The 25014-nt window shown below is 40.2% G+C and overlaps 1 protein-coding gene across 2 annotated transcripts in view; it reads right to left on the bottom strand.

The window, feature by feature from the left end:
* dhx37.S (DEAH-box helicase 37 S homeolog) overlaps positions 1-25014 on the bottom strand; it is a 41894-nt gene that overhangs the window by 5414 nt on the left and 11466 nt on the right. Inside the window, exons 7-23 of one of the 2 annotated variants that reach the window (XM_018244186.2) lie at positions 21826-21918; positions 20620-20704; positions 20160-20273; positions 19213-19314; positions 15942-16056; positions 14203-14301; positions 13613-13680; positions 11838-11979; positions 11628-11704; positions 10670-10902; positions 9688-9799; positions 9036-9142; positions 8633-8821; positions 7904-8028; positions 7581-7697; positions 7275-7447; positions 6114-6226 (exon numbers count right to left, since the gene is read on the bottom strand). In XM_018244186.2, coding sequence (XP_018099675.1) covers positions 6114-6226; positions 7275-7447; positions 7581-7697; positions 7904-8028; positions 8633-8821; positions 9036-9142; positions 9688-9799; positions 10670-10902; positions 11628-11704; positions 11838-11979; positions 13613-13680; positions 14203-14301; positions 15942-16056; positions 19213-19314; positions 20160-20273; positions 20620-20704; positions 21826-21918 — 2064 coding nt within the window. Of the gene's footprint in view, positions 1-6111; positions 6227-7274; positions 7448-7580; positions 7698-7903; positions 8029-8632; positions 8822-9035; positions 9143-9687; positions 9800-10669; positions 10903-11627; positions 11705-11837; positions 11980-13612; positions 13681-14202; positions 14302-15941; positions 16057-19212; positions 19315-20159; positions 20274-20619; positions 20705-21825; positions 21919-25014 lie in introns of both variants that reach the window. The other variant, XM_041580340.1, reaches the window with a different exon arrangement.

Here is a 25014-nt window from a genome sequence, read left to right as displayed (position 1 = left end):
TGTGATGCCTTGAAAAGTCACCATGGCTTGGAGGATTCTTAGAAGTGGGTCTAACGTCAGATTGAATAACAAGGGCAGCCCTGTCTCGTACCTCTATAGATGGTAATGGGATCCGTTATTGTCCCGTTAATTAACAGCCTAGTTTGAGCATTAACATACAAATTACGTATGTATGTCCCAAAGCTGTCACCTAGGTTTCTACATTGTATTATTCGGAACAAAAAGGGCCACAATATTTTGTCAAATGCCTTTTCCGCATCAAGGCTTAAAAGGACATTTTTTGTGTTTTGGTGCTGTGCAGATATCAATGTTGCTGCTATTGCCGTACGAATCCCCTTCGTCGAGTGTCGGTGGCGAACAAAGCCTAATTGGTGATGCGTGAGAAGATCAGGTAATATCGTTTGAAGTCGCTGGGCTATAATTTTAGATAGAATCTTAAGGTCGACATTCAACAAGGAGATTGGACGGTAGGAATTCAGTTGAGTAGGATCCTTATGAGGTTTGGGGAGTAGTGTGGTATACGCTGCAATTTGTTCAGAGGTAATGTCTCCTTTCTGATAAATGGCATTATATACATTCGTTAATAATCGAGTGGCATATGGGCTCAGAATTTTATAATACTCAGCAGTGTACCCATCCGGACCTGGTGATTTGTTGTTGGCCAGAGTTCTTATTACGTTTGTTATTTCTTCGTGCGTTATGGGCGCATTAAGCATGTCATTCTGAGTCTGTGAAATTTCTGAGAGAGAGGCCTTATGTAAGATGTGATTTATCAATTCATCCTGAGGGTCATCTGCTGAGTATACCTTCCTAAAGTATTCCTCAAGCGTCAGGTTGATAGCCTGAGGAGTACAGATGGGTGGTCTATTATGCGAGGGTTGAAGTTTAAGGATATGTTTAGCTTTAGATCTGGATTTGACAAGGGCGGCTAAAAGTTTCCCTGTTTTGTTTCCCCATCTATAAAATTTGTATTTAGTATATTCTAAGTTCTTTTTGGCTTTAGATGTGGTATAGGTCTCAAGGAGTTGTTTAGCTTCCATATATTTGTTCTTGGATGCTGCAGTTGGTGTGCCTATAAAGTCTTTGTGTGTTCGCTTAACTTCACTTAACATTTGATGGAATTTAGTATGCTCCTCTCTATGTAGTTTAGCCAAATGGGATATAAGGTGCCCTCTCATTACTGCTTTAGTGGTATTCCACAGTAAAAGTGGTTCCTCCCAGTGCCCAATATTATCGTCAATGACGTTGTGCCAGTGATTAACTAATAGTGTACGGAAGGAGTCCGTTTGGGCTAAATAGGAAGGGAAGGTCCACCGTCTGCATTGTACATGTGAATGTGCCAGTTGTAGACTAATATGGATCGGAGAATGATCTGACAGCACAATTTCCTCAATTTCTGCCTCAATTATCTGAAAGAAGAGACGTTCATGGGTAAGTATGTAATCTATGCGGGAGTGCATATCATGCACCCCAGAATAGAAGCTATACTGTCTCTCGGTAGTATGTAGTAGCCTCCAAGGGTCAATTAGGGTCAGTTGGTCTTCCATTTGTAGTATGTCACCGTTAGTATTACGGTTATGTTTGGTTGGGGGTCCAGTTCTGTCAATAGTGGGGTCCCTTAGAGCATTAAAGTCTCCCCCTACTATCAAGTTCGGAGTCGGGATACTCAGTAGTTTCTGTGTAAGTTGTGTGTAGAATGGTTTGTTAGGGCCATTTGGGGCATATATATTGACAATGGTATAGTCTGTCCCCAGTATGTCAAGACGGGTAACTAGAAAGCGACCTTCAGGATCTGTAACCGTATCTCGTATCTGATAAGGCAGGGAAGTACATATTAGGGTAGCCACACCTCTTTGTTTAGACTTATAAGGCGCTGAAACACATTCTCGAATCCAGGGGGCTTTAAGAGTACTAGTGTCCCCCAATTTCCAATGAGTTTCTTGCAATAATATGAGGTCCGGTTTCAATTTTCTGAGATGTGCCAGGACTGTTTTTCTCTTAATTGGAGTATTTAGTCCTCCCACATTCCAGGAAACTATCTTGATGTGGTGTTGTGTCCGTGTGCGTATCATGTCCGCGTTAGCGTTACCTGAGTCAGTCATTTTCTATCATTAAGGGGTCGTGAAGTCTGAGTATCCGAGACATCTGGGGTCCACCCGTCCCAGCCATCGGGCAGTCCCTGGGCAGTTTGCTTCCGGCATAAGGGCAGCATCAGCACTCGAGACATAGACCAAAGAGTACAGAAAACATTTAGTTTCAACGAGATCATCGTAAATAACAAATAAACCGTAAAACATGTTCGAAATATGCTCAATTTCAAAAGAACATTTTCCCTAAAGAAAAAACGCTCACTCCCACTTTGTGGGGTAGTGAGAGTAAAGTACTGTGCCATAGATCAGCAATTGAATAACCTTCAAGGCACTCTATTGCCGTCCTGCCCATTTTCTGGAGGTAATCCCAGCTGTTCCCTAGCTGCCTGTGGGGTGAGGAAGAGTTGGGGTTGGCCGTTCAGGAAAACTCGCAATTTAGCGGGGTACAATAAGGAGAACCTGACATTGGTCTGGAAAAGGTGTTTACAGATGGGGGTAAATTCCCTCCGCTTTTGTGAGACCGTGGTTGAGAAATCCTGGAAAATCAAGATTTTGTGACCTTGAACCTGCACATCTCTGGATTTTCTATACGATTGCAACACTAGTTCTTTGTCCACATAGTTCAGAAATTTGGCTATGACCGGGCGAGACCCATTTCTGTTTGGGAGTCTCTCTCCCCCTAATCTGTGGGCTCGTTCTATGCCATTATCTGCCAATTTACGTGGGAGTTGCAATGCTGGACACAGTTCAGTGAGAATATAGTCCGCCAGGTCCACTGCTAATATTGATTCAGGAACCCCTATAAATCGCAAATTGTTCCGACGTGAACGATTTTCCAAATCGTCCACCTTCTCCTGAAGTTCCTGAATCAATTGCGTTTGCAAACTAATGTGTGTTTGAGCTGTATTCAGCTGGTCCTCTGCATCACTGACCCTCTGTTCTACAGTAACTATCCTTTGCGTGTTAGACTCTATCCTACTCAAGGTGTTATTGATGGTCAGTTGTAATGAGTCAAATTTGTTATCAAAGTACGGGGTGAGAAGTTGGAACATTTCTTGTGCATTAGTAAATGCAGATTGTTGTGTAGGGTCCCCTTCAGTATCTGAAGCGGGAGAGGATGGGGGGTCCTGGGATTTGCGTGGACTATCCGACTTTTGGGACTTGTTTCTATTGCGCCCCATCTTAGTTTGCAGAGTTTTTTCCAAGTACCTTTCCATACAGTGGGTGATGCAGTTTTTATGTCCCCACTAATGCCTAAGCTCTCTTATTGCCTATTAGCAGTGGAGCCAAGTTGCCGTATTAGGTTCTCTGATCTATTTCCCCCTCTCAGGCAGACTTAGATATGAGCAGGAATGTTACAGTACTTTTTACATCAACATTCAGAATAGTTACATATGATAAACAATGTATCTGAGTTAAGTGTAAAGATATGAACAGAAAAAAAAAAAAAAAACCCCTTCAGAAAGAGCAGTGGTATTGACAGCTGAACTGACTGCTTAGTTTTCCTGCCCTAAAAAAAAAAAAAAAAAAAAAGGGGGGGGAGGAGAGTCCTCTGTAAATGTTCAAGTCAATAAATAGAAAGGGGACAAGTGTCGCTTGCACCCGTTGTGCACCACAGTTCCAATTCAGGTTGGGGTAGGAGAAGGAGGAGCGAGTATCGTGATCCAATTGAGATCCGTCCCAATGGCTTGAACCAGAAGCACCACAGAGGGCAGATTTAACCCCCAAACACAGACAAATAATAAAGTCTTACCAATCCCGTATACAATTATGGGGTTGCCATGCTGAGATGAAGTACCAGTAGGCGGTGTTATGAGGCAGCTCAGCGTTGAAGTTGCTGGAGATGTAGAGGGTGTGGGTGGTAGGTTGGTGGTTTCAGCCACAGCACCCCTCACTGCTTGGTCAAGGTGTCCCCAAGATAGTATTCACCACCAACGAGGCCTCAGCAGGGCGATATGGCCCTTATCTGTGATGGTTCCAGATTACTCCTAGAGGTGAACTAAGCCTCAATACAAGTTGCAGGGCTGGCAGTAAAGGCGTGTAAACAGGGTATACCAGAGAAGCATGCGTCCCGTGTAAAGAGTAGGTCCAATTCACTCATGGAATCTCGCAGGCATAGTACATGCCACGAGGCGTGCCCCTGAGAATAAGCAGGACAGCTGCGCTCAGTGGTGTGCGCTTTCCCCTATACCGCCGAACCGGCCCTCTATTGATGCAGGTCAGAGCCGTGGCTATGGGAGAGGCCGCCGGATTGCACAATAAACAGGGGGATATAGAGCGCACCAAGCACAGAACTTGGGATGTATAGTTCAGGCAAAGTATAATGGCCGAAGCAGGAGGAGGGGCGTGATGTCCCAGGTCAGAGCATGCCCCATGTGGAGCAGAGAAACGTGGTACTCACTGTGCCCCGCAAGCCATGAATGCACCATGCGACTCGATGCCTTGGATGTGCGCAGGTCACCATTTGGGGTACACACTCTCCCTGTGGGCTCCACCGACTCTCACTTTTCGCGCCACGCTCGATCCGGGCCGTTGTGCGCAGTAGGTGTAGAGGCGCCAAATTGTAGTCCTGGCCGCAGTCGCGGCCTGTTCAGGGCCCGCGGCAGACGAGGGGTATTACTACAGCCTCAGTTGCAATGCCGCTGCTTCCGGAGTAGGGTCGGGAGGACGCCACTTACTCTCCCAAATAGTAGGGATAGCTTCAGTCTCCCACACAGTGTGCGTGACGGCGTAGGTGGAATGGAGCACGTTGCCCCCGGACTCCGGGCTCTGAGGCAGAGAGCAAGGTCTGAAAAAAAAAAGAAATTTCAGTCTATTGTCTGCCAGCTTATCCTCCTGGATGTTATCCCCAAGTCACAATGACGAATTTTCAATGCTGCGAGTCAGATTCTGAAAAGTAGTTAGGGGTCGTGAGGAGCTCGTGTAAAATGCGGCTTGCCTACTTGGCTCCGCCCCGGAAGTCCGCCACCAATATTTTTTAATGGGGGGGCCCTGGCCACAAATGTTTTTTTATGGGGGCCCTGACCACCAATATGTTTTATTTTTTATTAACATGTGGGAACCCTAGCCACCAATATTTTTTTTTGTTTTCTACTGTGTGGTGGGGGGCGGACCTGTGGGGTGGGGAGGGCAGACCTGTAGGTGGGGCTTGTGGTGGGCGCAGCCCAGGGGGCCCAGAAAATTTTGTTGTAAGGGGCCCTGTGATTTCTGATGGCGGTCCTGCTTGTTTATATATGCATAAGACCCCGGGGGAGATGGTACAGGTATGGGATCCATTATTCAGAAAGCTCTGAATTACAGTATGGCCTTATCCCATAGACTACATTAAAAATTATGTCCTTTTTCTCTGTAATGATAAAACAGTAAGCTTGCACTTGATCCAAACTAAGATATAATTAATCCTTATTAGAAGCAAAACCAGCTTTTTGGGTTTATTTAATGTTTACATGATTTTCTAGTAGATTTAAGGTATGAAGATCCAAATTAAGGGAAAAGATGTAGAATGAAACCGCACTCACCAATCTCCCAATTATTCGCCGGGTGCTAACCAAAATTAATCCACAATAGTCCAGAGAAAGCACTCACGGCCATGACCATCAGCTGTGTATCAAAATATATTTATTTGTGCATGGTGCATCAACGCGTTTCGGCTCCATGTGAGCCGAAACACGTTGATGCACCATGCACGAATAAATATATTTTGATACGCAGCTGATGGTCATGGCCGTGATTGCTTTCTCTGGACTATTGTATGTATGTATGCGTGTATGTGTATATATATATATATATAAAATATCTGCAATGAATAATTCTGAAGTAACATGCCTCCCGTGAACCTAGATAGAGTAAATAGGCATACAGGTACTAGGTTTTATTTTTTAAGCAGTAACTGGGATTATACAGTAAGGTTTATTTTGTGAAGTGAACAAAGGCACCAGTAATATGGTTGTGGAAAGCTCATGTAAAAGGCTGGATATGAAATAGCACAAAACATTTAATCTGCAGATTCTTATATATTTACCTTTCATGTACATTTTTGTGGTTTCCATAATTTCTTGATAAACCACAAAATCTGGTAGCTGCCTGAAGAGGGCAGAGTTTGGGTGAATAAAAACCGGTTCCTCCAAAAGGGGTGTCTATAATATAATGTAGAATAATATCAGCAATTGTTACGTTTATCTCAATGACAGGGAAAAGAGTATTCAGAAGCAGTAAGGTTCCTGATAATAAAACACTTTCCAAACTACATAGTGTCAAAATAGAACAATATACAACAAACGTAGAAATAGTTAACCCTTTAGAGTGTCTCTCTCCTGCCGTTCTTTTTCAGTCTCTCAACTGCATACAAAAATGTCACAAAAAAGAAAAATATTGCTATTAGAAATACTTTTCTTTTTTGCGACATAGTGTCAAAATAGGCTGGAGAGGGAAGACAACGCTCATCGCAGATTTAAAATCTTTTCAAAGGTAGGGAGCAATCAGAAAGAAAAAAACGTAGGTGTGGTTTGTAAAAGGGAGACTTTTTAGGAGTGCCACAAAAGATGGAGAGTAACCATATAGTACACAAAGGTACTTATGTGTTTGCAAAACATTGGAATTTAAAAGAAAGATTCTTACCCCATATGTTATAAAAGAAACTACGTTTGTCCAGGAGCAGTAACCAATAAGTTGTTTGCTTTTAAACTGATGCCCAGTAAATTCTACCTGCTGATTGGTTGCTTTGAGTTACTAATCCTTAGTGCCTTTTATTACACAACCCTATCAGTACGAGTGGGCTAAAGTTTGGGAGAATGAATGGAATGTAAAGGAAAAAGATAGGAGCTTTTAATTTGAGTGGTAGAGTCGCTTAAATTGATGCACTGCAGGTCTGTATACAAACAGCAATCGTGATAATTGCTCTACCCTTGTTATAATACCTGTGTAGGTTTCAGGTGCTAAACTGGAAGATCCTTGCCTGCTTTTTGGGTCAACTGATACATCCAGAAGGAAAAATCCAGTAGCACTCTGAAGTTGATGCAAAATCTTTAGTGTTTTATTTAGCCCATTTACATACAAAACAAAAGCAATGTTTCGGGCCCTTCTGGACCCTTTATCAAGCACCAAAAAAACAGCAAGGTTCTCCTTGGCAGGACCATAAAGTACAATACAAATAAATAGGGAAACACAATCATGTGAGTTACTGACCTTGTAGGCATTTTTCCACTTCTCATCCAAAAGTTCTTCTGCACGAATCCTTCTGGCAATGTGGTCCCCTAAACCAGACATAACTATCTGCCTTAAATACATAACCTGGCTCTCTGTGGGGGGATTCATTTTTGAATCCAGGTAAAGCTGGATGTCAGGACACAGCGAGTTGACTGGAAAGAAAAGGGCTCATTATTTATATAGTCAGGTATAGTGTACTCACAAATGCTAAATGAGAGGCTACTAACATCAAATTCCCAGTTTCCACCCAGAGAGCATTTAGTTGTATACTGAATTGTTCCTTACCTGTTGTTGTTAGTTGCCCTCTTAAGCGCCTAATTTCCAGCATGGCTTTAAACCGAAGACCATTGCGCTCACAGAATTTAGGTGCAAGTCCAGCGTATTCACAAGCACCAACAGCACCTATGGGAAAGTCACAATTAGCAAAGCACTCTGTTTTATCATACCATGTGCTAGTTATTTTATACAGCATTGCAGTATTCAGCAAGGTTTTGCAGACGTGCAATTCATACTGTCTCAACAGTAAAAAAATAAACTTGCAGCTTCGCAGTCTGTAGTTTGGTAGATGAGGCTACACATAGCTACTATGCATTTAAGCTTGTACACACCTAACATTACCATGAGGTCCCCCAGTTTCTGTGCAGAACCTTGTCCAGCCCAAATCCTCTGCATCTGCAGGACTCTGGCCTTCTTCCCTTTCAGCAATTCTTTTTCTTCATCACTAACAGCAGGTCTGAAAAAAGGTTCATAATACTAATTACATTCTTTTCCCAGGCTATAGAAATCTAAAATCATACTTTAGGAGTCACCTACTATTGCCTGTCATAAAAATAAGCCAAAAAGCTGCTTTAATGGTCTATGGCATTACAGCAGATTTAGTCAGCTCAGTGAAGAAAAATAATGAAAGTATCTTATAGGTGAACACCACATAGCAGATTTGCCCCATCAATGTAACTACGGTGTTTTGTCAGTCAGCATGCGAAGCAACAACCAATAAACATTTTAAAAATATGTGGCTTTTTTAGTACAAGTGGATTTCTCTGCATTGCAGAGTTAAACATTCCTGTGGTCAGTTTTAGGAAGAATGGCTTCAAAATATTAATGCTGAGGGGCATTTTAAAATAGTAGAATTAACACTGCAGTGCTTTTGTTGTGTATTGAAATGGGTTGGCTCAGTTTATTATTGCAATGCATTATGCAGCTCTTGCAATGAAAATAATAAATAAACTAACATTAAAGAAGTACATATGGCAACATTAACCTCCACCCTTCCTTTAGTAATTTTGCTTTACAAGACTCAGATGAAGGGTAGGTACATTGGTGAATTAGTCACATACCTGTCAACCTCTACGTACAGCTCCCTCACGGTCATTGTCGCCACAATTGTGATAACATATGGTAGACACTCATGCTGTCTGCCCAGGGCAAGCATTTTTGCATATCGTGGTGCAACAGGAAAAGATGCCATTGTCTTTCCTAGGGCAGTGATGGGGCTGCTCAGTTTTGCTTTCTGGAGATCATTCAGTCTGAGGAAACACAGAAATATCTGCTATAAACACAGGTGCCTTTTTACTTATAAGGTGAACAAATTATTATACAATAAAGCAGAACTGCAAGTTATTTAACTGGTGTAATTTGCTTCAAATGTGGAAATGTGAACGAAAGAGGGATCAGTTGAATCTGTCCCCTGTGACACAGATATTTGTTAGGAATATGCCTGGATGAATCAGGTGATCCTACCTGCCAGTTTTTGGAGGCTCTTGCAAGGCTCCAAGAGAGATCAGTAATTCCTCGGCAGCTATAAGGGCATCTGCAGAGGGTGGTGTGGGAAAGGGAAAGTTCACAACCTGAAATATTACAGTAGAAAACAAACACACATTTGGAATGATCACAAAACCTACAAGCAACTAAACTCAAATATGTGAGAAAAAGGGCAGTTTCACTTAAAGAGATACTGACACCTGAAATTAAACTTTTTTTTACATCTATTATAATATTGGCTTTGCAAGCTACTTCTAACTTTGCCATAAAGTATTTGCATGATGCTTTTACATTACCTGTCTGATCCCCCATGTTCCTGTATGAGGGGGCTGCCATATTTGTGCAGCAGGAGTCCGTTAGCATTAGAAACTGTAATTAACAGGCTGAGATGGGACAGTCAGGTTGGCAAAGACAGAGTGTCAGAGAGTCAGGCTTAGGAACTTCAACTAACAATTATATACAAAAACAAAACCTCTCAGCAAAAAATTATCACCATGACCTATAGGTAACATTTAATGTAAATTCATATGCTAAAATTCATTTTTTAGTGTCAGTATCACTTTAAGTATAAATTGCACTGGCATGGGGTACTTATTTGCCATTCAAAAACCTGGAGAAGTTTTAAACCCACTTTTTCTATGTTAAGATCTTTCATCTGGAGGACGAGGTCTTCCACGGGACGCCGTGTTATTTCAGGAAGGGAAAACTGTTCAAAATCAGCAAAAACTGCCGATGAGTAAAGTCTAAAGACAAACGAAAAGGAAGTACCATATTCAATTTAAGGAAACCAAAAGGTCAGTTCAGAAGCCCTGTGCTACATGGAGGCACGCTAAAAAACAATAACTGGCAGGAAAATATCATTTCTGTAAACTGAAGGGTGGAATATAAAACCCACCTGCTGACATGAACTTATTCAGTTGGGCTTATGTAGAAAAGGTGCTGAAACACAATCTGAGCTTCCAAAAATAAATATAAATGTATTGTTTTCGTTCCGCCAATCATAACCATTGCTTCCAGGAGGTGCTGCACGAACCTGTAGGGCTAAAGGGAAACTGTCCCTTATACTATCATGATTTTCTGTTTAATCAGGTATGTCTGGGTAAAAAAGAAATCGCTGCATTGATCCACAGTGGAGGCATGCACAAACAGGTGTGGGAATCCACCTGATATCTATAAGACAGGGGAACATCTCATCATATAAGGCCTTTCTAAATACAAACATGGTTGACTAAATGAAGTGCAAAGATATATCAGCAGGTTTGACGTGCTGTAGTTATTGGAAGCCAAAGTTCTATTTGCAGGAGCCATTCCCAACCAGAAATCATTTTGCAAGCCCGCTCCTTACTACCAAATTCCTATTTCCCATGGAGCCCATGTCCCCTAATCTAGGCAAGAGAAAATGCTCATAAACTATATGCTTAAACTAAATGAAGCCCTTTCACTGTAATGGCTTTGCATGATTTAGTGCAAGAAATACTGGATGTATTATTCATTGAATGATTATCATTTATTGATAAACCCAATTAACTGGGATGTATATTGCATCTTTAAATATGATAATTTGGAGATTAAAAAAAACAAACCAACATTTCTGCTCAATTATTTTTACTCACCTATAGCAGTGACCTGGTTCAGTACGTCCAGCTCTTCCTGCTCTCTGATTGGCTGAGGCTTGGGAAGTCCAGTCAACTCGGAATGATGACACACCAGTAACCTTGTCATAATAACGCTTCTTTACTTTCCCACAGTCCACCACATACTTTATACCAGGGATAGTAAGGGAGGTTTCTGCCACATTGGTGGCAACAACACATAACCTTGTACCAGCAGGAGGGGGGAGAAAAACCTGCAGAGAGATATTTTCCCATATCTTATTTTATATATAAAACATAAAAAGAAGCAAACAGTCATTATATGGGTGAAAAAACATGAACTGTGTTAAACTATATCTCATAAATTCATTAAAGTATTAGACTGTTGGGACTCTTTTGGCACATACTGAGCACCACAGGTTGGTCATACGTAGCAGGTGGGAATAAATAGTATTCTGCTGTACACTACCACTCCCAACATCAGAGCTTATCGATAAGAAATTGGGGGGTTGCAGATTGAATATGTAAGGAGTCTAAAGTCAGCAGGACAACCACATTTTTATTTTATGGCAAAAAACAATATCACAACGCAAACAGGTAAAGCACCTGGAAACTTTTAACCTACCAAACGTCCTCTTTAAGCAGTATTAAGAAGTTTACCTTTACTTTAATGCTATTGCTTGCCAACTGTTGGACAGGTCATACAAACCATACCATTTTTTATTTATTATGCTGGAGGCTTAAATCATATCAGAGAAATTTAGATCTGTTTGGCATAATAAACATCTTTATGAAGCATTTTAGTGTTATCAGTAGTGGATGATGAGCCAAAAAAACAAGTTAATATGTCAAGTAAACAGTCAGGCACCTATATATATATATATATATATATATATATATATATATATATATATATATATATATATATATATATATATATATATATATATATATATATATATATGGCTCTTTACAATACCTTGGATTGTTTCTCAGGGGCCAGCAAGGAGTAGAGAGGCAGCACGAAGAGTGGGAGAGATGAGTCTGTTTTCTCATCTAAAAAAAAATTAAAGCACCAATTACTGTAGAATTGTTAAAAAAATTATCTAGCATTTGGTACACCACAAAAAGTATAACAGTATTTTTATATTTCCTTTAAAGCCTGGTAAGTAAGCAAACATTAACACACCTTCCTGCGCTTCTCCATCTCCTAAATCAAGGTCAAGGTCAGATCCACTGCCATCTTCATCATCATCAGCAGCCTCCCTGTCTTCATCGCCTTCATCCAGAGGCTGGGCAGAATAGCTAGCCAAATCAATCTTGGGCAAATTCTGCATGAATAAAGGAAATCGTGTAAACAGACCCAGACCAAACAGAAAAAAAAGTTAATTAACGTTTACATATACATAGTAATTTAGGCCGGAGTAAAGTCAATCAAGTTTAACCTTTTATGACTATATAAAAGTTGCCAATATATAGATCAACTTAACTTTAATAACCCTGTATTTCCTCACTCGCCCCACACCTTTTTGAATCTAATGTATCAGCCAGTACAAGAGATTTAGGAAGAGAATTCAACAGCTTCACATTTCTCACTTTAAAAACCCTTTCTGAATTTTAATATAGAACCTTCTTTCTTCTGGAATGGATTCCCTAGTGTCTGCTGGAATGACCCACTGTTATATAAAGAAAATGTATTATATTGTCCCCTTATATATTTATACATAGTTGTCATTAGAGATGCACTAAATCCAGGATTTGCTTGGGGTTTTGGCCAGGGCTCCCTCTTTTTTTTTTTGGAGGCGCTTGGCCAAACTGAACGCAATTTCCATGTTCGTGGGCTGAAAAGAATTTGCAAGTATATTTCTACAAGGACCACAAGGTCCTTTTCCCATTATGGATTTGTCTAACATGGTCCCAGTAAGGGTATAGTTGGCTAGCATATTTTTACATTACATGGTGCATTATTGACACAATCTCATCTGACACTCACCCACCCAGATTGCCACTTTGTGTGATGATGTTTTTTTTTCATTTGTAATAATCTCATACTGGACTGAACATGCCAACAATGGCATCCACATGCTTACATGTGGATTCCTTACTCACTTGCAGATAAACACTGTGCTAAATAAGATAGCAAAAATCCAATATGATTGGCTCTATATCAGGGTTCTTGCCCTCATTACTACTGAACTACTATTCCTAACAAATGTAGGAGGCATTATGATATGTACAGTACTTATGAGACTCTAGTTATTGCACAATGCAATCCAATGTGTGCCACTGTGCTATACTGCATATATTAACTAGTTCAGGTCTTCAGTGAAGAACAAAATAATACTAGGTCTTAATCACTTTTTTAAATTGAGTGGTCTCTAACCCTAACTGGCATACAACTTTATTTAGGCAAGGTAAAAGGGAGTACAGTATTTTTCCCAGTTTCTAACAAGACACGCAAAGCATTAGTGTGCAAGTGAAGTTTCCAAACATAAAATGAAAGGGTGTATGTCTGTACTGCATATTGAATGTAACTAAAATTATACTTTGTGGCTTCAAAATATCATGCTGATTGGTGGCTTGGTATTACTGCAGTATTACTGCTTTGTGGCAACTTTGTTCTCTTTTTTCACAGGCCACAGCTGTCATCACCCTGTCCTCACTAAAATATTCTCTTTTCTTTAGTACGAAGAATAAACAATAGGACACAAAGTTTCTTTTGTGGGGAAACATATGAATAGAAAAATGCAATATGACAGTCCCCACCCATGTTGAATATGTAAGTGGAATGTTATTTGAACAATGCTTCATGACTCATAATTGTATGGAAGGAAAGTGGAAAATAAAAGAAAGAGAGAAAGAAACACCCTGGCCTTGATTATGAGAACTACAACAAAATACCAAAAGTTGGACAACAGGTACCTGCTTGGAATACAAATTTAGACATGGGGAAGGATTTCTTACCATGGTTTTCTTTGGCTTGGACTTTTTGAATCTTTTCACAGCTTCCTGTGAATCATCATCCTCTGTTACTGAAAGAAAGAATAGCAGGTGGTAAACATAAAACCAAACAAGTATTTTGGAGGGCCATATCTGGTCAACAGCCCTGATCTATGGTAATGAATAGCAATAAAAGTGTAACAAAAGATTGTTATCATGTTTTCGTATATATCTGTAACTTTATTAAAGGTAAAATATATACCTCCCCTTTTTGACATGAGTCCATAAAGTCAGGCTAATGTGAAAGGGTACATAAACTCTTGACACATCCGGTCTTTTAAAAATAAATATACTTGATTCCACAGAAATAAAAGTCAAAACGGCCATTCCATTAGATTACAAAAAAGAAGTTAGCACTGAAAGGTGAAGACATTGTGGAACTGTACTGGCTTATATATATTAATAAGTATGAACATGCAGGGCAGATTCTAAGCATTTTCAAAAAGCAAAAAAAAATTCTAGGCATTTTAATTAATCCCTTTCATTTTTTTATGCAAGTGCACATATAAATAATTCATGTGCAAAGGTAGATGAAAGCAAGTGGTGCAACTCACCATTATGAATATTTTTGCCACTGAATGGAAAGGTTTTTCTTAACCTTCTGCAAAGAGAATGCACCTCTGCTTGCCCTGTTAGGAAAATCAATATTCCCCCTGGCAAAATAAGTAAAACAGATGATTAATGATGCAGCCTACAATGGCAATAGTGCTGCGTACTTACAAGCATTTTTGTCAAGGGTTTGGGAAGCAAAATACAGTCAATTGTGTAGCAATATACAGAGAACAAACCCAAAGAAAAACAAACCAAAAGGAATAATACATTAAAATGCAGTCAATGTTGAGAAACATGGCACTTCCAAATAAGTACATGCACATGGATGTTCCCGAACCTAGAACTACTGAGGGCTTAGAATTAAATAGTCATATTCAGCTCATGTATTGCCTGAAATAAGTAAGTGTGTAGTGTCAAACTAAGCTATGAGTGCCTAGGATCCTCTTCTGGGTAAAGCTGGCTACACAATGTTGAGGTTGCACAAAAAAAGTGAATACAGCTCAAAATCCTTATAATTGCTTTTATTTCCATAAACACAAATGCATATGGAACACTGCACATTATATTCCAAATCAAAACATGAAGAAAAATGTATCAAATTCGTGTTATTCCTTTACAGAAAGTGAAGAAAAGGGAATATTACGTTGTTCCAAGAAATAGCAGCGTCTTCAAATATTCACTGTATAAACTGAAAAATGTGCCAACATTTTGCTTTCCTTTGAATCAATGAACTAATATTTAGATGTATAAGCAGTGTTTCTGAGAACTGCTGCACATCTGTGTTGCATGGAGTTGACCAAGTTCTGGCACCTGTTACATTCCACAATTCTGCATTTCTTGATTTTGCCTAAGAAACAACAAGTTTTCTACTGTCTACTATTGGGCTGGCCACTCCATAACATAAATCTTGTTGGTCTGGAACCAAGATGTTGCTCATTTAGTGGTGTGTTTGGGGTTGTTGTCTTGTTGAAACATCTATTTCAAGGGCATTTCCTCTTCAGCATAAGGCAACATGACCTCTTCTAGTATTTTAATTTATCGGAACTGATTCATGATTCCCTGGTATGTGGGACTTTGCGTGGACTTCTTTCCAATAGCCTGGTTTCACAAAGGCATCTTCTAATTGCAACAGTACTCACAGGTAACGTTAGACCTTCTTTAATCTTCCTGGAGCTGATCAATGGCTTTGAAATGGCTTTGCCATTTTGGCTATTCTTCTATACATTCAAATGGTAGTTTTCCATTTTCTTCCACATCTTTGAGGTTTTAGTTGCATTTGAGATCACTTTAGCTGAGCAGCCCATCATTTACTGCAAGTCTGTATATGTTTCCCCTCTCCAATCAACTTTTTAATCAAGGTACGCTGTTCTTCTGAACAATGTATGGAACGACCCATTTTCAGAGAGAAATGCAATATAACCAGCATGTACAACATTTGCTGCCTTGTTGCCTCTGTTTTATCACAGCATGAATGACCTCACTAATTAAACTCCACACAGCTATTATTTGGAACAAGCTATTATTATTCTGAAAAGTGCTATAATTTGGAATACGCCTCAATTAATGACACAGAATCAGCAGCACGCATGTCATGACTGTTGGGTCTGTTGGTTTTCTATTACTTTACTACATCTACTAGTAAATTACTAGTACATTATTTGCCATGTAGAAATATAATTTCTACCAAAAACAGTGACTGATCAGGTTAGTGATGTTGCAGCTGTATATAATTTTTTTTTACCTGCAGGCAACATCCTGTGAATTTTGCAGACCTTTCTGTAACATTCCCCTGCATAGTCATCCAATGGAGTACGTTTGTTAAAATGAACAGCAACCGGAAACTGCCTTGCATCCACCTGGAAGGAGTATAATTTCAATGTATTCAATTAACTTTTACAGGGAAAATTACATAAACCATAAAGTGGGGAAGGAAAAGTACAGTGATGTTTGAAAGTTTGTGAACCCTTTAAAACTTTCTATATTTTTAGATGAATGTGACCTAAACCATCAACTGATCCATCAAAAAAGTCCTAAAAGTAGATGAAGAAAACCCAGCTAAAAGAATGAAACAAAAAATTATTATTTTGGTCATGTATTTATTGAAAAAAATGATCCAATAACATTTGTGTGTGTGGCAAAAGTAAGTGATTCAGTATTCACTTTTGGTGTGACCTCTTGTGCAGCAATAACTGCAACTAAACATTTGCGGCAACTGTTGATCAGTCCTGTACATTGACTGAGTAATTTAAGCCCATTCCTCCACACAGAACACCTTCAGTATGTGGATGGTGGTGGCTTTCCTCAAATAAACTGGCCATTCCAGAATATTTACTTAATCATTATTTTTTAATCATTGTTTTGTAGAGCGACTTGTGTCTTTAGGATCGTCGCCTTGCTGCATGACCCACTGTCTCTTAAGATCTAGATCACGGACAAATGTCTTGACATTTTCCTTTAAAGTTCTCTGGTACAAATCAGAATTCATTGCTCCATCAATGATGGCAAACTGCCCAGGTCCAAACCAGAACATTCCTACAACCATGTTTCACAGATGGGATAAGTTCTTATGCTGGAAAGCAGTGTTTTTCTTTCTCCAAATGGAACATTCCTCATGTAAGCCAAAAAGTTCTATTTGTGTTTCATCTATCTACAAAACCTTATTCCAGTATCCTTCTGGGAGAGGTCACATGGGGCTTTTTTTATGTCACATTTTTTAAATTGTGCAGTTTAGTGTAAATATGAGAAATTAAACCACGCATGATATGCGTTTTTCACCCTGTACTTTTCTTTTCCAAACATGCATTTCTGGTTTTTCTTGTTCCCCACGATTCCACTGTTACGTATTGGTAATGACACAATATACCATTCGTTGTCATTTCCACAGTTACACTTCCCTTTTCCGTTCCTGTATCAAAAAAACAAAAAGCCTTGGAGGAAAACCTCTCGGAAGAATTTTTGTGAAAACGTTTGTGGAAAAAAAAGTGAAGCAGAAAAGCTACTTACAAAATGTAGCCAGAATGATCGTCAATATGCAACATAATTATGTCACCAGCATACAATACCATATATAAGTATATGCGCAATTTAACTTGCAAGAGTTCGGCCACGATATTGAAAATACATGGTGTATTTCAGTGAAGTGCATTTTCGAAACGTGTGGATCCCATAGAGTTCAACAATATGGAGTTTCCTTGCCATTTGGCAAATTTGCTGAAAACGCAAATACTGGCATCTCATGTTAGCTCGCAAGTGCCCCGTAGGAATTGCTATAGTGCGTATTCCATTATTTTCAGTAGCTTTCTCCTTGCTACCCTGCCATACACACCATTGCTGTTCAGTGTTCTCCTGATGGTGGACTTATGAACATCAACATTTGCCAATTTGAGACAGGCCTTCAGTTGCTTAGAAGTAAGTTACCCTGGGTTCCTTTGTAACCTCACCTTGCAGTTGTAGTTATCTTTGATGGTCATCCATTTCTGGGTAGGGTTACAATGGGCTTCAACTTCCTCCATTTGTACACCATCTGTCTGACTGTTGATTGGTGGTGTTCAAACTCTTTAGAGCTAGTCCTGTAACCTTTTCCAGCTTTATGGGCATCAACATCTGTTTCTGAGGTCCTCAAGACACCTCCTTTGTTTGAACCATGATACACATCTTCTTTAAATAAAACAGGGTCTCTCACTCACACATGATTGTCATGCCATCAATTCAAACACCAGCCTCTGATTTCACCTTCAAATTATATGATAATCCTAAGGATTCACTTACTTTTGCCACACACAGAAATGTTAATGGATCATTTTGTTCTCCATAAATACATGACTAGTGTTGGGCGAATTTGACCCGTTTCACTTCACCAAAAATTCACCGCCAGCGAAATGTCGCTGATGCCCATACAAGTCTATGGGCATCATTTTCGCGGCAAAACAAGGCAAAAAAAATTTGCCCATCCCTATACATGACTAAATATATACATTTTTGCTTCATTTGTTTAACTAGATTTTCTTGTGTGCTTTTAGGACTTTGAAAATCACATTCACATAAAATTAGAGAGATATTTAAAGGGTTCATAGACTGTTTTCAGTATCAAGTCAGTGACCCCCATTTGAAAATTGGAAAAAGTCAGAAGAAAAAAAATGAAGGCCAATTGAAAAGTTCCTTAGCCATTATCAATTCTATGAGTTAATTTAAAGGTAAACCACCCCTTTTTAAGAGCAAATTGTTTTTATTTCTTCTTGCACTAAACAGTGCAAAATCTGAATTGAAATTCAACTCACATAACTACTTCCACCATGAGGAGCAAGGTAGAAACAAATTTACTATTTGCATAAAAGAATCCCTACCTGCATTCATTTAGAACCCGCTATATTTTAAAAGAGCAGCTCACTATGCAGTGGATTGCTGATTTGCTTTGACCTTACTTGACAGGACAAGAAGTAGAATGTGTCTTTAGTTTCAATGTTAGATTTTGCCTTGTTTACACAAGCTCTTTTAACTGGACTGAAGTTAAAACCGGGTATTCTGCCCCTTTAAGTGTTTTGGGAAGCACAGCAAGCTCTAACCAGAGGTTTAGTCAAAAAGCAACAAGTACAACACAGTGTTAGACAACAATCTCACCTCTAAGTAATGAAAGAAAACAGTGGCTATTGCAATACACCCATCAAAAATGGTTTGCCTCATCACTATTGATGGGCGAATTGATTTGCAAAAACTTCGACAAATGCATTAAAGTCTATAGGAACCTAATTTTGTTGACGGGCGACAATTTTTTTTGGTGCGCAAGAAATGTTTTCACCCATTGGAGTCTATGGATGTTTTTTTTGGAGAAAAACCTTGCGGACAATTTGCTCATCACACACTAACAGACTTGTGTAACTTGCCTCTTACAGTTAACTACATAGTCAAGATCCAAAACACCCTCAATCATTGCCACCGTTTGAATACCATCTAAACATTTCCCCATTTGCAATAGCAAGTTCATTATCAACTTTTTAATATTAAAATTCACCTACCTTGATCACAGGAGGTGGTACAGGAAAAAGCCTTTTGTTATTAGTGAAGTCCTCAATACGCAATGTAGCAGACATTATGATTAACTTTAATGGGCTCCCCTTCTGCAAAGAAATCCAAATACTATGATGGGTTATTTAGTACCAGACTCTTTAGTTTATCTGCCTACAATAGCTCACAGCTACCCAGGAGATTTCTGTTTTTTTTTCAAAAATATATATATTTAATACTATACTGCTGGTTGCTTGTACAGAGTAATATCACATTTGTTTCTCCAACTTTTCCTGGGGAACTTTTATGGTCAAATTGTTGAGCACAGCCCTGTCTTTTGTAATCACAAAGAATTTTCTTTTGTAAAACTGATGGGAAAAATGTAGGCAAATCCTTATATGCAATATTGACTTTAGCAGTAGATGCCTTTGGATGTGTGTGCACATATCACAGTGTGGGAATTATAGCATCTAAGGGCCTTATTAATCAAAATCAGAATTGTATTTATATATAAAAAAAAAAAGTCAGACCAAACTAGAATCCACGATTGGACCTTATTTATTATTAAAAAAGCACAATTTAATTGGATTTTGCCCAAAAATTCCGAAATAGTAGTATTTTCAGGCTAATTTCCGCGCAGACCACAGAAACTTTCAAATAGGATAGGGACCTCTCCCATTTACTTTTATACAACCTCGGCAGGTCGGCGATGACAGATTTTCGGATTTGGACTTTTTCCATCCTCGGGGTATAATAAATCTCAAAAAATGTAAGGTTTTTTTTCCCACTAAAAATTCCGATTTAATAGTAAAAAATGTTTATAGTAAAATCAAATTTTTCGGGTTTTTGGCATTCGTACTTTAATAAATAACCTCCTAAGTGTTACTTCTATAACTATCACAATTAATTAGTATTTTTGAAGCATAAAATTCTTAACAGGCAAATGGAAATTTCAAACCTTTTCCCGCAGTGGTACAATACGAGACAACAGCCCAATCAGAATATCTGTGTAGACACTTCTCTCGTGAGCTTCATCAATTATTACTACTTTGTACCTGGTTAGTAAAAAGTCCTATTAAAAAAAATCAAAAACAAATAAAATCAGTAACATTTTTGTAGTAATTCAGTATTTGTTCGATAATAACTTAAAACCAACCATGTTTGGTCCTTGAGAGGTTGAACTTAGGCTATATGACCCCTTAAAAGATGTAAACTAAATTAACATCTGCAAACATATTAAAAAAATTATAATAAAGCATTCTTAGACAGTGGTCATAGATCTTAGCTGAAATCAACTGTTTCACAACATGGTTTGGAACCCTTAAAAAACAGGATGATAAAGTTCAAGTAACAGCTTTGTTAATAAACCACGGAGAACACACACACACACACACACACACACACAAACACACACATACCTTCTGAATTTCTTTTAGCAGGACACCATCCATTTTGGTTTTATTAGACACATTTCCTTCATATCGAATCTGATAGGAGACTACACTGCATAAGAAACAATACAATGACATTAGAATATAGTGATACAATCACATTTTGCCACCCCCCAACATCACCAGCAACTGCTTGTTATTTAACTGTATTGGTACTGTATGGCTTATAATGGACAAGCTTCGTGCTTCCTATTTAATGGTCACAAAGGTTTTCCTTAAGAAGACTCAAGCAATTACAAAAACATTTAATTTTTTAATGACAAAACAAAACTAAACTGCTGGGCTGATGGTGAGACTTGAAAGGGCTATGGTGTACCCGAAAAAAAAACATAATCAGTATGTACATCCACAGGAGTCATCATTTGCTCTGTAATACAGCAGAATGAGACAGACAAGCTTTAACGACTAATAACATCATAAAAATAAAATAGGTTTATACATTTAAAGTTTATATGTGTTCATCTAGCACCTATAAATAAGCTATTGCTTGACAACAAATATCCTATTTTATTAGAAAAATAACTTATTCCATAGAACTATGGGAATTCATCATATTTACCTAGAATTTTTCTAGGTTAAGTATTACAATCACTGTATTCTAAACAGCTTATCTATTATGTAAAGGCCTACCTGACAGCCCTGTTTAACTTTCTCACCCCCATGGCTACACAGCAGCTTATTTATGTATACCATATTTAATTTTCTTAAATATACATGTGTAACAGCATAGAGTAGCAGTACATCACATTTAAGCACACATGAAAAAACTCTTGCGTTTCTTGTCCTTTAACAGTGCATTTTGCAGTTGCAGTGACAGAGACAGAAACCTGCTGTGAACTCTCTTCCCACTTACAGAGTCTATGTATGAGGTGGCAACTGGAGAAGCAATGATAATGACATACTTTCTCCACACTCTTCTTGTACTGAACACAAATAATCCACTGTTTAAGTTTTCTTAGGATCATTATGGAATACATTACTTCTAGTAGTGGGACTTGGGGTGTGGAGAGCCAGTTAATATATATATAATCATATTATTTTATGTTTATTGCTTTTAATTTCCAATTTCCCTTTACTTGTTCATACTTATTTATGCTTAACCTATAGGAAGAACCTCAATGTTACAATTTATCTTTTACATTCTTCATAACTTCTTTAACATTTTTTTCTTACCGCTGAGGCAGATTCATTTCCAAGGCTACTCTCTGTGACATGGTAATTGCTGCTACACGTCGGGGTTCAGTAACACCAATAATGTAATTTCCACTGAAGAAAGAAAGAAAGACAGAAAGAAAGAAAAGAAAAAGTTAAAATAAACCCAGAGTGCTAAATACAACTACTAATGCACATTATTATGAATCTATGATACCTAGATAATAGTAGCAAAGAAAAGCAGATTTTGCGTACTCGCCGTTAAATCTTTCTCTTCAGTCGCTTGGGGACACAGGGACAGTGGGTATAGCTGGCACCACTAGGAGGCAGGACACAATAAAAAATAGAAACTTGATCCCTCCTCCTCCTCCTCCTATACCCCTCCTCTGTAGGCAGAGACACTCAGAAACAGGAGGTTATTAATAATCAACAGAAAAAGAACAGATGGATGAGTCCACCGAGTTTGAAGCCAAGAGAAGGCCTCTATCCAGGGAGGGAAGCCCTGTGTCCCCCAAGCGACTGAAGCGATTTAACGGTGAGTACACAAAATCTCCTTTTATCCAGGTCTGCTTGGGGGACACAGGGACAGTGGGGACGTAACAAAGTTGTCCCCTGAATCAAGGGCAGGAAGTAGAGGCCTAAGTGGAACCAGCCACTGCAGCCTGAAATACCTTCCTGCCGTAGCGGGTGTCAAATGCCGCAAAGGTGCCAAACTGGTAAAATTTGGCAAAAGTATGGATTGAAGTCCACGTTGCAGCCTTGCACAATTGTTCCGCTGAGGCTTGGTTTCTAAAAGCCCAGGACAAACTCATTCCTGGTGGAATTTGCCCTGACTGATGGCCTGTTTTTTCCAGCGGGATATGGTAGTCTTAGTAGCTGGTGTGCCCCTGAGAGAAGGATGAACAAGGAGTCCGATTGACGAATGTCCTCGACCCAGTGCAGGTAAAACTTGAGAACCCTAACGGGGTCGAGGGTGTGCAGTGCAGATTCCTTTGCATTGGAAAGGGATGGGCAGAAGGTAGGAATCGTAATTTCCTGGTTGAGGTGGAAAGTGGAAACCACCTTGGGAAGAAAAGAGGGAAAAGTACTGCCCTGTCGTTGTGGAAGGTCAACAGAGCAGACTTACATGAGAGGGCAGAGATCTCAGATACTCTCTGTGCTGAGGCAATAGCCAGCAGAAAAACGGTTTTCCATGTGAGCCAAGTGGAATACAATCCATGGGCTCAAAGGGAGCACTTGGCAGAGCACGTAGGACTAGGGTTAAGTCCCAATTCGGCACCGGTGAACGTACTGGGGGCTTTATGTGGGCCACTCCCTGAAGAAAAATCTTAACATCGGGGAGCAAGGCGAGACGTCTTTGAAACAGGATGGAAAGTGCCGAAAACCGAGATTTCAGCGACCTGAGGGACATCTCCAAGGACATTCCCTCCTGTATAAAGGCCAGAAGGTGTGGAGTGGAAAACTTCCGTGAATTGAAACCAATACGTTGGCACCACCAGACAAGACCGGTTTGCGGGCTGCACGCATGGTAGAATGACAGCGTCAGAGAACCCCTTCTGTCTCAGGATCAAGGTTTCAGTAGCCACGCCGTCAAATTGAGGTTGGCAGGACAAGAGTGAAGGATTGGACCCTGAGAGAGACGGTCCGGGATGAGAGGCAGAGTCCAAGGTTCCTCTACTGAGAGATATACTAGATACGAGACCCAGGATCGACGGGGCCATCTTGGAGCTATGAAGATGAGAGTAGTGTGTTCTCTCGGAAGCTTCTTGATCGTTCTTCGAATGAGATGAAGAGGAGGGAAGGCATACGCGAGATGGATGTCCCAGGGAGAGGTGAGGGCATCTTCTGCCAGGTCCCTGGACCTTGAAAAGAAGAGAGGAACTTTTCGATTGTGATGTGATCGACCTCTGGCGTCCCCCATCTTTGAATGATCTTGTGGAAGATGTCGTCTTTAGAGACCACTCACCGGGATCTAGGGATTGTCTGCTGAGATAATCTGCTTCCCAGTTTAAGAGACCTGGAATGAAGATGGCTAACAGGCGAGTCGGATTGCCCGTATCTCTAAAAGGTTCATGTGAAGACGTCGTTCCGATAGAGACCAGCGACCCTGCGCTGACCGACCCTCCAGCACTGCTCCCCAACCGGACAGGCTTGCATCTGTGGTGAGCAGTCGCCATTGTGGATCCCCTAGGGGTCTGCCCCATGTCAGGTGACTGGTTTGCATCCAACAGAGAAGAGAGACTTGAGTCCTGCGGGATAGACGAAATTCCAGTTGAAGGAATTTGCACCTCCAGGCCGCAAGAATATTCCACTGAAGCCCCTGAGGTGATGCTGGGCAAAGGGAACTGCTTCTATCATTGAAACCATGACTCCGAACACCTTCATGTAGAATCTTGTGATGTGGGATGACTTTGAGAGGAGAGACCGCACAAAGGTCCGTAGATGCTGGACCTTGTCGCTGGGACAGTTTGTGTCTGGGTTGAACTGCATCCCGAGGAAGACCATGGATTGGCTCGGGGTTAACGAGGACTTGTCCAGATTGATGAACCAACCCAACTCCTGTAACTGAACCATAGTGAAGTGCAACACCTGCTGGGCCTCTGCGAAGGTGCCTTGATCAGGAGATCATCCAGTTATGGAGATCCCTCTGGTGTGGATTAGAGCAGTGGCCACCAACATGATCTTGGTAAAGATACAAGAGGCTGAAGGGAAGGGCCGTGAATTGGAAGTGGTGATTTTGGAGGGCAAATAGCAAGAATCTCTGATGGGGACAGAAAATTGGGACATGAAGTTAGGCGTCCTTTATGTCCAGAGAAACCAGGAATTGGCCTGGGGACATGGCTGCTATGACAGACCCAAGGGATTCCATCTTGAACCTTCGCGGTCTAATGAATGTATTGAGTTCCTTGAGGTCCAGGATTGGCCGAACAGATCCATCCTTCTTGGGAACTACAAACAAGTTTGAGTAATAGCCTCAGAATCTCTCCTTGGTCGGAACAGGGATGATGACCTCTGAACGCATAAGCTTGTCGATCGCGTTGTGCAGCGCCTGAGCCTTTTGATGCCACTGAGGATATCTGGACATGAAGAACCGGCGGTCCGGCAGAGAAGTGAATTCTAGGTGGTAGCCCTGACTCACGACCTTGTGTACCCAGGCGTCTTGAGTCAAACCTGCGAAGTCTCCCCCCTACGGCAGAGTTGCAGGAGGGA

The sequence above is a fragment of the Xenopus laevis genome, chromosome 1S (assembly GCF_017654675.1).
Source record: "Xenopus laevis strain J_2021 chromosome 1S, Xenopus_laevis_v10.1, whole genome shotgun sequence".
Classification (NCBI taxonomy): Eukaryota; Metazoa; Chordata; class Amphibia; order Anura; family Pipidae; genus Xenopus; species Xenopus laevis.
The sequence above is the reverse complement of the archived record's forward strand: the minus strand, read 5'-3'. Positions and strand labels throughout refer to the sequence as shown.